The sequence below is a fragment of the Candoia aspera genome, chromosome 2 (genome assembly GCF_035149785.1).
Source record: "Candoia aspera isolate rCanAsp1 chromosome 2, rCanAsp1.hap2, whole genome shotgun sequence".
NCBI lineage: Eukaryota > Metazoa > Chordata > Lepidosauria > Squamata > Boidae > Candoia > Candoia aspera.
Genome location: NC_086154.1, coordinates 167692898 through 167706227, shown reverse-complemented (window position 1 = coordinate 167706227; position 13330 = coordinate 167692898). Strand labels below are relative to the sequence as shown.

Genomic DNA, 13330 nt, shown 5'->3' with positions numbered 1-13330 from the left:
ACTCTGCTTTTCTGGTTTGTTAAAGGCAAATCTAGATGGGTGTTACATTCCGACTCCTGGCACAGTTCCCCTCAAATCTGATTTTTTTCTCTGCACTTTTATAATAGTTTTTTAAAGCAATGATGGCTTCCATTTCCTGTCTAGTGCGATACACTTTGAATCTGTGATGTTCATTTTACTTATAGTATTGCCAGGAGGAGGTACAGGCTACTTACAAAAGCAGCTGGGGAATTTCCTGTCTGGTCAGTTGTGAAATTAACTAGTCCGGATTAAGATATAACCTTTAAGGGTCATAAGTAAACAAAATAGGGTGGCATTATTTTTCATGAATCAGCCCATTTCATCACATGCATGAAGTGTTACTCTTCCACCTTTGGGGGACTGGGTTGTGAACAGTGAGATCAGGGGGAAATGAAATGCAGAACACCTACAGCGATGATTACCTTATTATGCCTTTTCTGATCATATTACATAGACTGTTCTGTTTGTTCTGCTTGCAAATATGGCATGCATCAGATGAACAAATGTTTTTCATCACTACTATGGATGGCATTATTAGGGCCTCTCTGAGTATTGCCAGAACTTCAGGGGACAGTTACAAGCTATTTCTGCTTGAGATTAATTTCTATTTTATATCTGTTTCCTAGTCTCTTAAGTACGTGTTCAAGTGTTTAATGCCATTAGTTTCTATACACCTAAGTATGCAAAGGATAGTTAATGTATGCTGCACCTCACCAAGTATAACTGAGGCTATAATTCTAAATTCATATGCTTTATGAGGATATAAGTGAGGCAGTAGCTATCTTTTTGGCCTTGAGGGACGCATTTGTTGTGACTTAGCAAATGTATGCCAATACATATTCACTCACAGAATCACTTGGAGTGATCCTTAGCCTGCCTCACCTAATGATTCTGCTCAAAATCACTGCATCTCTACTGACAGTGGCGAAGCAGTGCCTGGAAACAAAGTCACTGAGAGAAACGTGATCTTCGCTCCCATGATTCTGTTCCAGATCACTGTTTTCTCTCTTACCTTGCTAGAAGAAAAAGCAGAAACAAATTCTGGGGCTGCATCCAAGTCCAAAGATTCCCAACCTATAGTATAAACCTGAGATTCCTGTTTCCTATTATACAGCTAGGTGCACTTAAGCTCACTTAAATCAATTAAATTTAATTAAATTTGTTTAAGTGGTCCTAATCCTCAGAGGATTAGCTCAAGGCTTTCTACCTAAGGTGGGAGGATATTTCACTGATCTCCCAGTGTGCTTCCTCCAGCGTATCTTTTCTCAGTGACTGTGCTGCTGAACTGTGGCCAGTTGGTTACTCCATATCACTCTGAACAGGTCTTTGGAGCAATACACAGAGTTGTGGGCCACAGACACCAGGATGTGGCTGCTCCAGGCAATAGATCAGTGGGCGTGGGCTTGGCTCTATTTTACTGCCTCTTCTGATCTAGTGCTTCATTTTGCCTAATGATAGGATTGGCCCTGTAGAAGTTCATGTTGTATGAGATTTTGGACTAAAGTTGCATATACCCAGATTCAAGTCCACCCAAAGCTTTGGGCTTCTGGAGAAAAGGCAGCATATAATTCCAACAATACAATTACTATCCTGATACTAAAATAGTTAGACTTATTTTATGTAAGCTTAATAAAAATGCATTTATTTCAATGGCTTTAATATACAAAACAAGGAACAAAATGAATGTAGTATATATGGAAGCAGCTCAGTTTCCAAATGATTAAAAGTTGACCACACAGAATAATATTGGACAGTCTTTCCATGTGAAAGGTCCCCTGTGCAAGCACAGAGTCATGTCTGACCCTTTGGGGGATGCTGCTTTCACATTTTTTTGGCAGACTATAGCAGGGTGGTTTGCCATTGCCTTTCTCAGTCATCACCTTCCCCTACTCATTTTACCGACCTCAGAAGGATGGAAGGTTGAGTCGACCTGAGCCAGCTTCCCGAGAATCCAGCTTCCACTGGGATCAAACTCTGGTCATGGGTAGTTTCAGTTGCAATACTGCTGCCTACCACTCTGCACCACACGAGGCTCTCGTCTTTCTGTAATACCAATGAAAAGCCAGTTCATAAGCAGAATGTGAACACATTAATCCAATAAAACCAAAGTAGCAGTATTGTTCCATTGTAAAAGGTTAACCTTTTTCTGCTACTTTGCATGCTTAGTAAATCTAATTTTTCATATAATAAACTCCACATTTCTGGCTTATACTTCAAAATTGCATCCCCATCTTTAACTATTACCCTTCCCAAAATTTATTAAAAACTTGTGGATACTAAACTGAAATAGGGCAATGTCACACCAAGCCCATAATGTATGGGTTAAGTATTCACTTCAACATTTTACACTTCCGGGATACTGAGGCAAAGAACTATGTCTTTTCAAACATTCTTTGGGATGACAAATAACTATGAAAGATCTTGTGTTGGATTATTCTTGTTTTAAATCTTCAGATTTAAGAATTTATTAAGATCCTTGAAGTAATATTCATTTTTTAAAAATTTATGTTTCCCCATAAGCTCATTAGGATTTTTAAAAAACTTAATACCAATTTTACAGTTTGAGATATTTATACCTAATTTCCTTGGAATACTTATAAGAAAAAAGCACCATTTTATTGTATTGACTTCAAAAGATTATAGGAAATTAATGTTACATTGTGTAAAACAATCCTCTGATGTTTTAGGATGGGGCATTAAATTTGTTCCAGAGTTGCCAACAGTGTCTTTTTCATCAATTTCTCTAAAATGGGTTATGGGAGATAATTCCTCCAAAACCTTCAGTTGTGGAATTTCAGAAGCAGCAGTGGCATCTAGACAAAAAAGACAAAATAAAAACTGCTTAGAATCAAATAAACTCTAAGGAGCAAAGTCCTACACCCACCTACCTCAGGCCTTCAGAAATCCACTATATGAAAGCAAAGTGATTCAGAAAAGTCTTAATATTGGGACTTTTGCATCCAGATTTAGGTAGCCCTAACTCTCCTGAAAGTCGTTCCATAAGATTTTGAATTCTAATATTAATTTTCAGCATAATAATTTTTTAAAAACACATATTAGCTGCGTTTCATTTTTATGTCACTAAGTGGTATCCTGATGGGAACCTCAAACCAGCTTTTCCCATCTTTGCTTTAATTAACATCCAGCCTGATAAAACGTTTTGGAGAATTCAAGTGCTCGCTATATATTTGGTGAGCTTTTGATTGGCCTTAATAACAATATTAGTTGGCAATGATTTTGGATTTTTTTCAATGGATCAGCATAGCCTTTTTTATTTGGTTTACCTACATACTGATACTACGATAATTCTTTAAAATAGCCCCAACGCCCATCCATTCCATATTTTTAAAGCTTTTACTATACATTTAAAACAAGATAAAATCCGAAGAATCCTTGTGCAACTCACACACGACCAAACGCTTTTTTTTTTTTCCTAATTTCCACCCGCGGGAAAGAAAGGCCGAGAAGCTCGCCGGGTTTTTACTTCCTTCGTCCTAGGGGGTGGGAATAAGGAATCAGGAACTTAAGTTTGATTGGTCTCGAAGCAGTACAGAGGGACGCTATTGGCTAGGGAAATATAGAGGCGTGCAGAGATGGCAACGTGGAGGTAAGCGGAAATGCAAGGGAGTGTGAGTTGGTGAGAGGAGGAGGTTCCCGCGAGAAGCTTCTGGTATTTATCGGGAGGGAGAACTAATCCACCGAAAATTTATGGGAGGGAAGAAATCGGATGGGGTAATGGTCTTTAAAAAGTCAAGCACAAAATTGCACTCAGATGGCGCAGCGTGTGTGCTTTTTCTCTGCAAGTAATGTTCGTGTTATAGCACCTTCCTAGGAGGAACTCAGCATTCAAACAGTCTGACTCTAAACTGCGAGGAGCCGGACTCCAGCTGCCCTAGTGCTTAATGGATAGTGCCGGGTTTTCTTGTTATTTCAGCCGCAGTCCTTTGTATGTTGAACTTAGTAAAACGGACTTCTTAGTAAACATGCATTAAATCTGGGTGTCAGCGATGTGGATCATAGTTTGGGTAAAATACAACGTAGAGCCAAACTTTGGCTCCGTATATCCATGAGCAATTGCTTTTTGGAAGTAGTTGCAGTTGTCCACTTCAAAATCCCATTTGTGTGTGTCGTCCTAATCTGTCATATTTGCAGTATCATGATGAAAAAAGGAGTAAACCAGTTCCGTTTTTCCTGCAAAGAAGTTTCTGGATCCTGAAAGTACTGAATACTGCTGCTGCCTGATACAGAATCCGTTTGACTTTAAAAAAGAATTTTCTGAAGTGATTAGGAAAGTGGGAATTACAAAGAAAAACTTAATTAACTGCACTCTTTTCTTGGTTTTTCTGTTACAGTTGTTATATAGTAAAAAGAAAGGCAGTTAATTTTCCATTTATCATTGTTCAAAAGCTAAGGTTCTGAAAACTTTCTCCAAACAAATGTAAAATTATTTTCTGAATTACCTGTGAAACAAAATACAGTTAGCTCTATATTTTCAATTCAGAAACTAAATAAGCAATCTATTGGAGTAATCAAGGTGTGTTAAAAATAGGAGAGCATTCAGCTTAAATATGATTATGTCCCTTGTTTTGATCTACAAAGATGATTTGGTTGCTTGGATTTTACCATAGGCACACTCAGGGACAGCTCCAATTAAAGAAAACCTTCATTTTAGAGGCACAAGGCTTTCAGCTAATTCACCCATCACTACCTAATTTTGTCCTTTGGCCAACAGTAAAATGCTTAGCACTGCACTTTATCATCTGAAAAAGTCTGAGGTGCTGGCATACTCATTCCAGATAAGTAAATTCTCTTTTTTTTCTCCCGGATGATGAGGAAAAAGCTATGCCTTGTATGAATCAGTGGTTTTGGTCTCTATTTATGAACTGCTAGTTAAAAACTACTGACTTGTTGCTTTACAAAGGTGCTGAAAAGTGTTAGAATGAATGGAATTATTCTGTGGCTCATATAAAAATAGTTTTTAAAAATGGACATAGATTCCATATGAGTCACAGAACAATTTCTCTAATTGGAATGCTTTATAATTTAATTAGATTAGTAAATGTATTTTAAGTTTTTAGAAGTATAAATATATGTTATGCATAAATATAATTATAAATGTAGCATAATACAAATTGTTTAATCAGCTTTATTTTCTCAATTCTATAAGAATTTTACATCTATAAAATAGATGAAGATAGTTTGCATTTCAACATTTTGGATCATAAGGTATTTGAAGTCTTGTAAATTTCTGTGCTCTTCCATTTGTAGATGGAGAGAGTAAATTTTATAGATAAAGACCTCTAGTGAGTGTTCTGGAAAAAAAATACTTCTATAGAATCTGTAGATCATTCTCCCTAGCTGAATCTTATTTAGTAAAACTGAGTATTTCTTTTTTTTTTTCCTCCCTTCCCTGAGCACAATGCGTGTGTGCTGGCTAGTGAGCAAAGATAGAAGCTGTCAGCGAATTAAACTGCCGCACTTAGAAATGGTGGTGATAGGGCGTGGGCCTGAAACAGAGATAACAGACAAGAAGTGTTCACGAAGACAAGGTAAATTGGAGATTAAGGTAGCAGTCCTAAACATGCTAGGGAGTAAATCTTAGTAAACTCAGTAGTTTTTACTTTGGATTGCTCTGTAAGTTGATTTCTGCCTTTTTTTTTTTTTTTTGCCTAATGGCATAAGTACCTCAGCACCAAATAAAGGGTCAGAATAAGTCGCATGGTGAATAATAGTTAAATAGCTAAGAGACTAAGCTATGAATTAGGAAAACTGTGGTTTGAATCTAATTTCTGATCAGCTCTCAAGGATGGCTTTCAGTTTCCCAGGTTATTTTTATTAGATTTATTATGGCCTTCTACTCCAAAAGATGTACTACAGAGGAAAATAATAAAAATAGGTGTCTGGATTACAAGATACTATATGTGACATATTTTCAGTGATTTAACGTTTTATAATATTGTGTTGTACAGATAGTCCTCATTTAGTGACCACAGTTGAGACTGTCAACTTCATTGTTAAGTGAAGTGGTTGCTCAGTGAAACCACGACTGTGCTTATGATCTTACTTCAGCTTTCCTTTGCTTCACAGACCTGATAAATGCAAGGACTGGTCACAAAGTTACTTTTTCATCACTGTCGTAACTGTGAACAGTAGCTAAACAAGTCAGTCACTAAACGAGGACTACCTGTACTTCCCAACATTTTATAGATGAAAGTAAGGCCATGCTTTTATATTTGCAATTCACCTGTTGGGTAGAAGTAGCTATAGTAGTTGAAGAAATATAAGAAAGTTTAATAGAATGGTTTAATCCTGTAATGAATCTGCCCTTGTTAGAGAATAACAGTGACTCCAGCACAGATTTAGCCACATATGCTGCTTAGATAGTCCTGGAATGCACTGAATGAGGAGTACCCTTACATTTTCTGTCCATGTATAGGACATTCATGTACAGTCTGGGGTGCAGGCATATGAAGAACTCTAGTGCAGATATGCATACAAACTTAGTCTGAAAAAGAAAAAAATGGAGCTTTTTTTCTTCTTGAGGACAGGCACCGAAACCCAGGGACTGCCTTGCTAGTCAGGGTTAGGGAGACAGGAGACTGTGAGTTCTAGTCCCGCCTTAGGCCTGAAAGCCAGCTGTGTGACCTTGGGCCAGTCACTCCCTCTCAGCCCAACTAGCCCAACTCACCTCACGGGGTTGCTGTTGTGGGGAAAGTAGGAGGAGGAAGGAGTATTATGTATGTTCCCTGCCTTCAGTTATATATAAAAATAATAAAGGTGGGATAGCAAAAAAATTATAAAGTATTTTTAAACCATGATAGCATCTGTATAATAATTTTAAGCCACATGACCAGGGCTCTTCATCATTTTCTGGCATTTATTTGCAGACAAAAGAAATGTTTGAGAATGAATTGGATGTCTCTTAGCACCTATTTTTTAATTTAAACTATATCACGTCAAAGTGTTTGCTTTTCTGAACTGACCTGTTCTTCTCCCTTCTCCATCATTTCTGTAAAATCCACAGCCTGCTATCATTCTGTCACTTTTTTTTCAGTACAGCTAAAAGCAGATTACAACAAAGGGTACGTCAAGGTTAAACAGGTATGCCTTTTCCCTCCCTACAGCATTACTGCATGGTTTCTTTGTGCTTGATAAAGCTGAAACAGAAGAATAAAATCCTTCAGTCTTACAAGAACTAACCTTTGCTATGCTGTTGATCTGTTTACACCTTGTGCTAAGCCATGGTTTAAGAAAGGTTTATTGAATCAGTACAGTTCACTGAGTTTACAAAACACGTTAAGCTATAAAATGTGTCTTACAAACCATTGGTGGTTGAGTTTACATGCTAAGGCCAAAGAATTTTAATGATTGGGTGGTTTATAAATGTAGTAAGTAAATGCTTTTAAAAATAAACCACAGTTTGCAAACCACAGTGACTGGGTTTACAAATCATGCTAAGCCCAAACAAAACAATCCTCGATTTGTCTTACTACAAGCCAGGTCTATTAGGAAGAGGATTGTATGTATTCTATATTTCTTCAGAATTTATTTGCTTTTGGACTTAGTGACATTTCAGTTTCAAAAGCAATTTTGAAATTTTTCCAATTGTTAAAAAAAACAGTGGGAGTGACTTTGTGTGCTAAGATTTGAAGGAACTGCACATTTCACATTTAAGCCAGTTCCTAATGAGCTCTTGACCAAGTGACTCTGGATGGTGCATAAGAGTCGTGGTTTGATATTTTGTAATGGAAACGCTTTGTAAAACTACAGGTCCCAGAATTTTCCAAGGGGAAACCAGGAGAGAATTCAGGCTGGTTTAAACCTGAAACCACAGACACAGTGGGATGGAAGCTTAGCTTCTTTTTCTTTTCTGTTTTTGGAAAAAGGAACTTTCTAGCATGATTTCCCTTTTGCTCAGTTTGCTTGCACAGAGACCAATGAAGCAAGAGGCTTGGCTGCCTTCTCTAACCAAGGTTTGATTTCACTGAGGAGACATTTGCTTGGTGTAGGTGGATAAACTATTGAATAAGACCATGCCCCAGGAGAAACTTCTTTTGTTTACTTATATTTTGTTATCTTTGAACTTTATTAACTTCGTTCTTTTGCTTTGCCAGTCCAGATCCATTCCACTTGGTGGAACTCTATTACATTCCTCTGTCTTCTTTTGATATATAACAGATTTTATCCAGAATTATTTGCTCCAATCCAGAAAGCAAAGCTGAACTTCTTTGATTTCCTTGTTCCTTATAGGACTAGAATGCTGTCTTATATATGCCTTCACAGCAGTAAGCCCCATTGATTCTGTGGGACTTACTTCCGGGTTAGTTGGATTGGGATAGCAATCAGTCTGAACTAGGAGCAGGTGGATAATAGACTGGGTTGTTTCTGTGTATTTGCAGTGGATTGGCAAATATTTCTAATTCTTGAGTATGTTTAGAATCATGGAGTTTAAGAGGCCTTTGAGACCCTCCCCTAAGTGCATAAATTCAGATTAAAGGATCCTTAACTTTGAGCTATCTAGCCTGTCTTGCACAGGAACATAAAATTTTGCAGAAGCAAGAGTACAGTCCGTGCTGTAGTAGACCTTGTGCTCTTCATTTGTGTCTCCTTAGTCCTCTTCATCTGCAAACTATTAAGTATTAAAATATGAACAATTATAGGAATGGGCCTTTTTTCAGGCCCTGGTTAACAGTCCTCATGGCACTCTCCCATCTCACAAGATTTTCACTATTTGAATATATTTCGTGGAAACTGGGGACAACAGTTGAGGGGATGGTTGATACCTTAAAGCCATAAGAAGCCACCATCACTCCTGTTTTAATACATCTTAGCTTTTGTTGCACTATTTAGCCAATTAAAATTCATGTTTAATTGTATAAAATTCAGAGGAAGCCATTGTTCTATGTAAACTGTGGATTATGGCGCAGCATTGTATGTGAACCCAGTCCCTGATGCAGAGACACCCATGGGGTTTTGGAAAAGGTCTTACCTGGATCCAAACTAATATTCCTCTTCGAAGCATTGTACTGGGGCAAAAATGTACTGATCTCTTCCTGAAAGGTAAACCTGTAAAACTCAATCCATTTTTGTTATGATGTTGCTAAAATGAGATGGTCTGTTATTGTTTAATAAGATAGAAAATACCACACTATATTTCAGGGATGCTGGCTTTCAGGGAATGCAGATATTAGTATGATGAATAATGTTGGCTTTTTCTTTTGCTTTCAAGATAGGAGTCAATCCAACCAGTATTGATCTATTGGATGTTGGCAAAGATCAAGAAAGTAAACTGAAGCCAGGACAGGTTCTTCATATTGTCAATAAATTGTATCCATACACCGTACAATTCTTGGAGGAAATGGGCACATGTATTGGTCGGGAAACCAAGAAACTCCAAAGTGAAAAAAGGCCACGCAGTGAACCTGAGAACAAAAGTGTGGAAAATGTATCAGGAAAACAAATCAAAACAGACCAAATGGAGCCACAAAACTACAATTTGTGTAGTGAGGTGACAGATGGCAGTTCCATTTCTTCATTTGAAAGCTCTTCTAGCAAAACGGTGAGCCAAGAAATATGGGTTATGACTGGTATTACAGAACTGAATGCAGGAAGGTAGGGATGGGGAGCCTTCAGTCTGTGGGGCCCCAGCCAAGTCCTCTTTCCCAAAATCTCAGCCTGCCTTCTTCCTGCCCTGAGTTGGGTTTCAGCAATTACCTGGGTATTTTTGTCTCCTGTCAAAAAGAAATAGTTGTAAGAACTTCTAGTTTTTATCCAACAGACAGTGGGGCTTCCTGAGAAACTCTGAAGACTGCCTCCCAATTTTGCTTGATTCACTTAGGATATATGGATGATGGAAGAGAGGGTGGGGGAATGAATCTGAGGTTTAATTTGGAGGATTAGTTTAATGGAAACTAATTAATTTAATGGCTGATCCCTGCTTTAAGGAGTAGATAACATTTCAGGAGTTTCTCCATAACAGCTTTCAGATGGTTTGGCAAGTCTTCCTTTTTCTGAGGAGCTGTCAGCTTTTCAAGGTAGACCAGACTAGGAAACCAAAGTCATGCATGCTAATAGTACTTTTATTATAAGTTTATAGTAACAGAATCTTGCAAGTCTGAATATGCTTCACCACCACCCCCTTTATCTTCGTGAGAACTAGGGAGGGTCTTGTCTGAGATGCTTTCTCAGGTCACAGTTCTGGCCCAGACTCAGATTTCTTTTACCTGACCATTGTCTTGGTTGCAGCTCTTCCTTGTTCTTCAGGGTTATTCCTTTTGCCCGTTACGTGAGGACTGGAGTTCTTAAGGGAATTCCCTGCACCCCTACTAACAAGTCCCAGAATTTTTTGGAGGGGAGCCATAACATTGAATGGGGACAGACTGAAATAGCCTCGCTTTGGCCCACATGCAATCCCTGAAACTGCCCCTCCCCAATTTATTCTGTTCAGATGTTCAGAGGAAATATGAGAGCATAGTAGGGCTGCAGGGAGAGGGAAACTTCTCCTTCCCTTCCCTTCCTGTTCTGCTGATAAAAACCATTCCATCATTGAGAGAGGTTAATTCAAGATTTATAATTATCTAGGGAGCGGGGAAAGTACTGAGAATGCTTTTGGAGCTCAGAGTTTGTGAGTGGCTGGCATTTTGAACTAGGTCACCACCTGGGGGCAGGCACTGTCTGAATTGGTCTTAGTCTTGAGTAAGGTACTTTCTGCCTGTTGAGTTATATTTTTGTTTCTCCTAGGACAAGTCTCAAAGTGATAAGTGTTTTAGCATTGCATACACTCTGAAAAGTATGCGAGGGTCTCCTAAAATTATTTTAGCTATTCAGACAGCACAATTAAATTGATATTAGATTGCAATCTTAAGCTTGCTTACTTAAGTAGTAGGAAATGTGTCCCACTGGACTCTTTGGGATACATTTTGGAGTTTAAAAATTATATATCCATAATGTTTATATTCTTCTGTTTGTCCTTTAGGAATGTGTGCCATATTGGGCTCAAGGTCTGAAGGTTTCCATGCAAAACCCAGACATGCAGGTAAGGGTTTCATGTTGCTTTGCTTAAAGGCTGATATGCATGAGAATATTAACGTCATTGTAAATTCCGGTTTATTTCCTTGTGTACCTGCTAGGTCTACAAGGATGAACATGTTGTAGTTATAGAGGATAAGTATCCAAAAGCTCGCTATCACTGGTTAGTGTTGCCCTGGGAGTCCATTTCCACTTTATTTGCGGTAACTCGTGAGCACCTTGAGCTGTTGGAACATATGCACGTGGTTGGAGAAATGATAGTCCAGCAGTGCCCGGAGAAAGACAGGTTGCGCTTCAGACTAGGCTACCATGCCATTCCCAGCATGAGGTAAGGCAGAATTAGGGTGCACTAACCTTCTACCAAATATGCATTAGAAGGAATTCTGCCTTCTGGCTCATAGCTTTTGTTAGTAAGAAAGACTGTTTTAATACATTGTTCTTCTTTTTGTTGTAGTCACACCAGACCTAGTTATCATTTTTGCTTCATTTTCTTAGCCAGCTCCATCTTCATGTCATTAGCCAAGACTTTGATTCTAAGTGGTTTAAGACCAAGAAGCACTGGAATTCTTTCACAACCAATTACTTCTTAGACTCCACAGGTAATAACACAGGCTATCTCTTTTAATGTCCATGCCTATTCAGACTTGGGTTTTTTCCTATAACTTAAGATCAAGCTAGTGTAATGGCCACAGCCGTGTTGGTTTAATAAAGTTCCTTTGCCAGTCCCATAGAAAGCAAGCAGGTGGGTAAATACATCTAGTTTAACACCAAAAGAATTGAGGCAAGGCAGGTGTTCCCCTGCAGAATGTTCCCCCAGTATGAGAGAGAAGGACCATGGAAAGTGGAAACATGGGAGGGTTCAGCTTCCCTCCCTTCTTAAAAGGACAAATCTCTTCCCTGCATATATATGAAAAGCCCAGACACAGTTGAACAAACGTGATTGCTGCCTTGTGTGATTGGATTATAAGATTCTTTCAGAGCAAATTTTCTGCCAACCCATTCATAACAAACATTTTTGGACGTCTGCTGTTGTGGGGATGGCTCCAGAAACACAGCCATCCTACAGAAGCTAATTTTGGGGCTTATATAAAGAATCTTGAGACTTTGAGCTTGCCGACATTGCTAAAAATTAGGTGAAATGTCAAGGAATCCCCCCTTCCCAGTTTCTAGGGTTTTCTCAAAGTGAGAAAAGTATTGGTAGCTAAAGCCATTCATGTGGGTTTTGTAACAGGATGGATATGGCCAGACCTATAAACCTAGATCTATTATGTTTTTCCCCCTTCTTCGCTCTTCAGATGTGATAGCAATAGTGAAGAAGAAAGGAAAAGTCGCTGTAGATAAGAGTGCTCTCCAGCTTCTGAAATTGCCTCTGAAGTGTCACGTGTGCAAACAGCAACTGCCGACTATCCCTCAGTTAAAGGAACACCTTAAAGAACATTGGCCAAAATGACTTGACGACTCTGGCTTTATTCACGCGCTACAGTTTACTGAGTATTGGGTAAATTCAGTTCCAATGCTCATATGCAAATATTGATGCTATTGCCTTATGAAGTGTACCAAACACATCATCTAGCTTAATGTGGCCAACAGTATTTGGGGGAGGAGTGGCTGTTATGGATAGGAGGGACGTGGTAATGTAGGAGGTTTGTACAATGTTGTGCTTGTGCTTTTGCAGTGGAGCCCTCACCCACGGCATCGCTGTGCCCTCTGCTAAACAATTCATTGTAACTAATTGGCCAGCTAAAGTGAGCCCTGATGTTGAATGAATCTTTCTGCTTGTTATGTAGTAACTGTTTTAGCTCTGATGTGATGGAAGGAGACTTAGTGCCCACATTCAGGATACTATTCTACATTTCAAACTGAACCTTAGGGTCATTTTCAAAACTGGCATGGGTAAGAGGTGAAAAACCCAGAATATACTTTAGTGAGATTTGACTTGCAGCCTGAGATATCAGGATAATGTTTCATGCCATGTTGGAGGCATTCCTCTGTTCTCCCAGTTTGAATTTCAGCTTTACCGCTGTACTGATTCTACATCTGTGGATGTAGCAGACATTACAGTGTGAAATCTGAGATCTTATTTCAAAAAGGAATATTACTTGGAATTCTGTATTTATTTCAATGTGTGTATATATTGATGTGCAAAGCAATGTCTATTAAACTCTACTCCTGTCTACATCCTGCATTTCTTCAAATGATCTCAAGCTGGTAGAGATACTGTTTCTCTTCCACACACACACACCACATTATAGCTTCACGGTGCTGTGAGTAGCTCAGGCTA

The 13330-nt window shown here is 38.7% G+C and overlaps 1 protein-coding gene and 1 long non-coding RNA gene across 4 annotated transcripts; one reads left to right on the top strand and one right to left on the bottom strand.

The window, feature by feature from the left end:
- Positions 1-1765: 1765 nt before the first annotated feature.
- Positions 1766-3492, bottom strand: LOC134491201 (uncharacterized). Its single transcript, XR_010067299.1, has 3 exons — positions 3428-3492; positions 2679-2834; positions 1766-2064 (listed from the first exon to the last, which is right to left on the bottom strand). It is a non-coding gene; the product is annotated as an uncharacterized LOC134491201 (long non-coding RNA).
- Positions 3493-3608: 116 nt separating this feature from the next.
- On the top strand, positions 3609-13227 carry APTX (aprataxin). Of its 3 annotated transcripts, none has more exons than XM_063294779.1 (8): positions 3609-3691; positions 5437-5570; positions 7076-7122; positions 9251-9580; positions 10997-11056; positions 11151-11377; positions 11545-11648; positions 12345-13227. In XM_063294779.1, exons 2-8 carry the CDS (start codon positions 5441-5443, stop codon positions 12497-12499), a joined length of 1053 nt encoding a protein of 350 aa, XP_063150849.1. In that variant the 5' UTR covers positions 3609-3691; positions 5437-5440; the 3' UTR covers positions 12500-13227. The 3 variants fall into 3 exon arrangements, with proteins under 3 accessions (XP_063150849.1, XP_063150848.1, XP_063150851.1); XM_063294778.1 differs by lacking the exon at positions 3609-3691 and adding an exon at positions 3734-3753; XM_063294781.1 differs by lacking the exon at positions 3609-3691 and adding an exon at positions 4855-4870.
- The last annotated feature ends 103 nt before the right edge of the window (positions 13228-13330 follow it).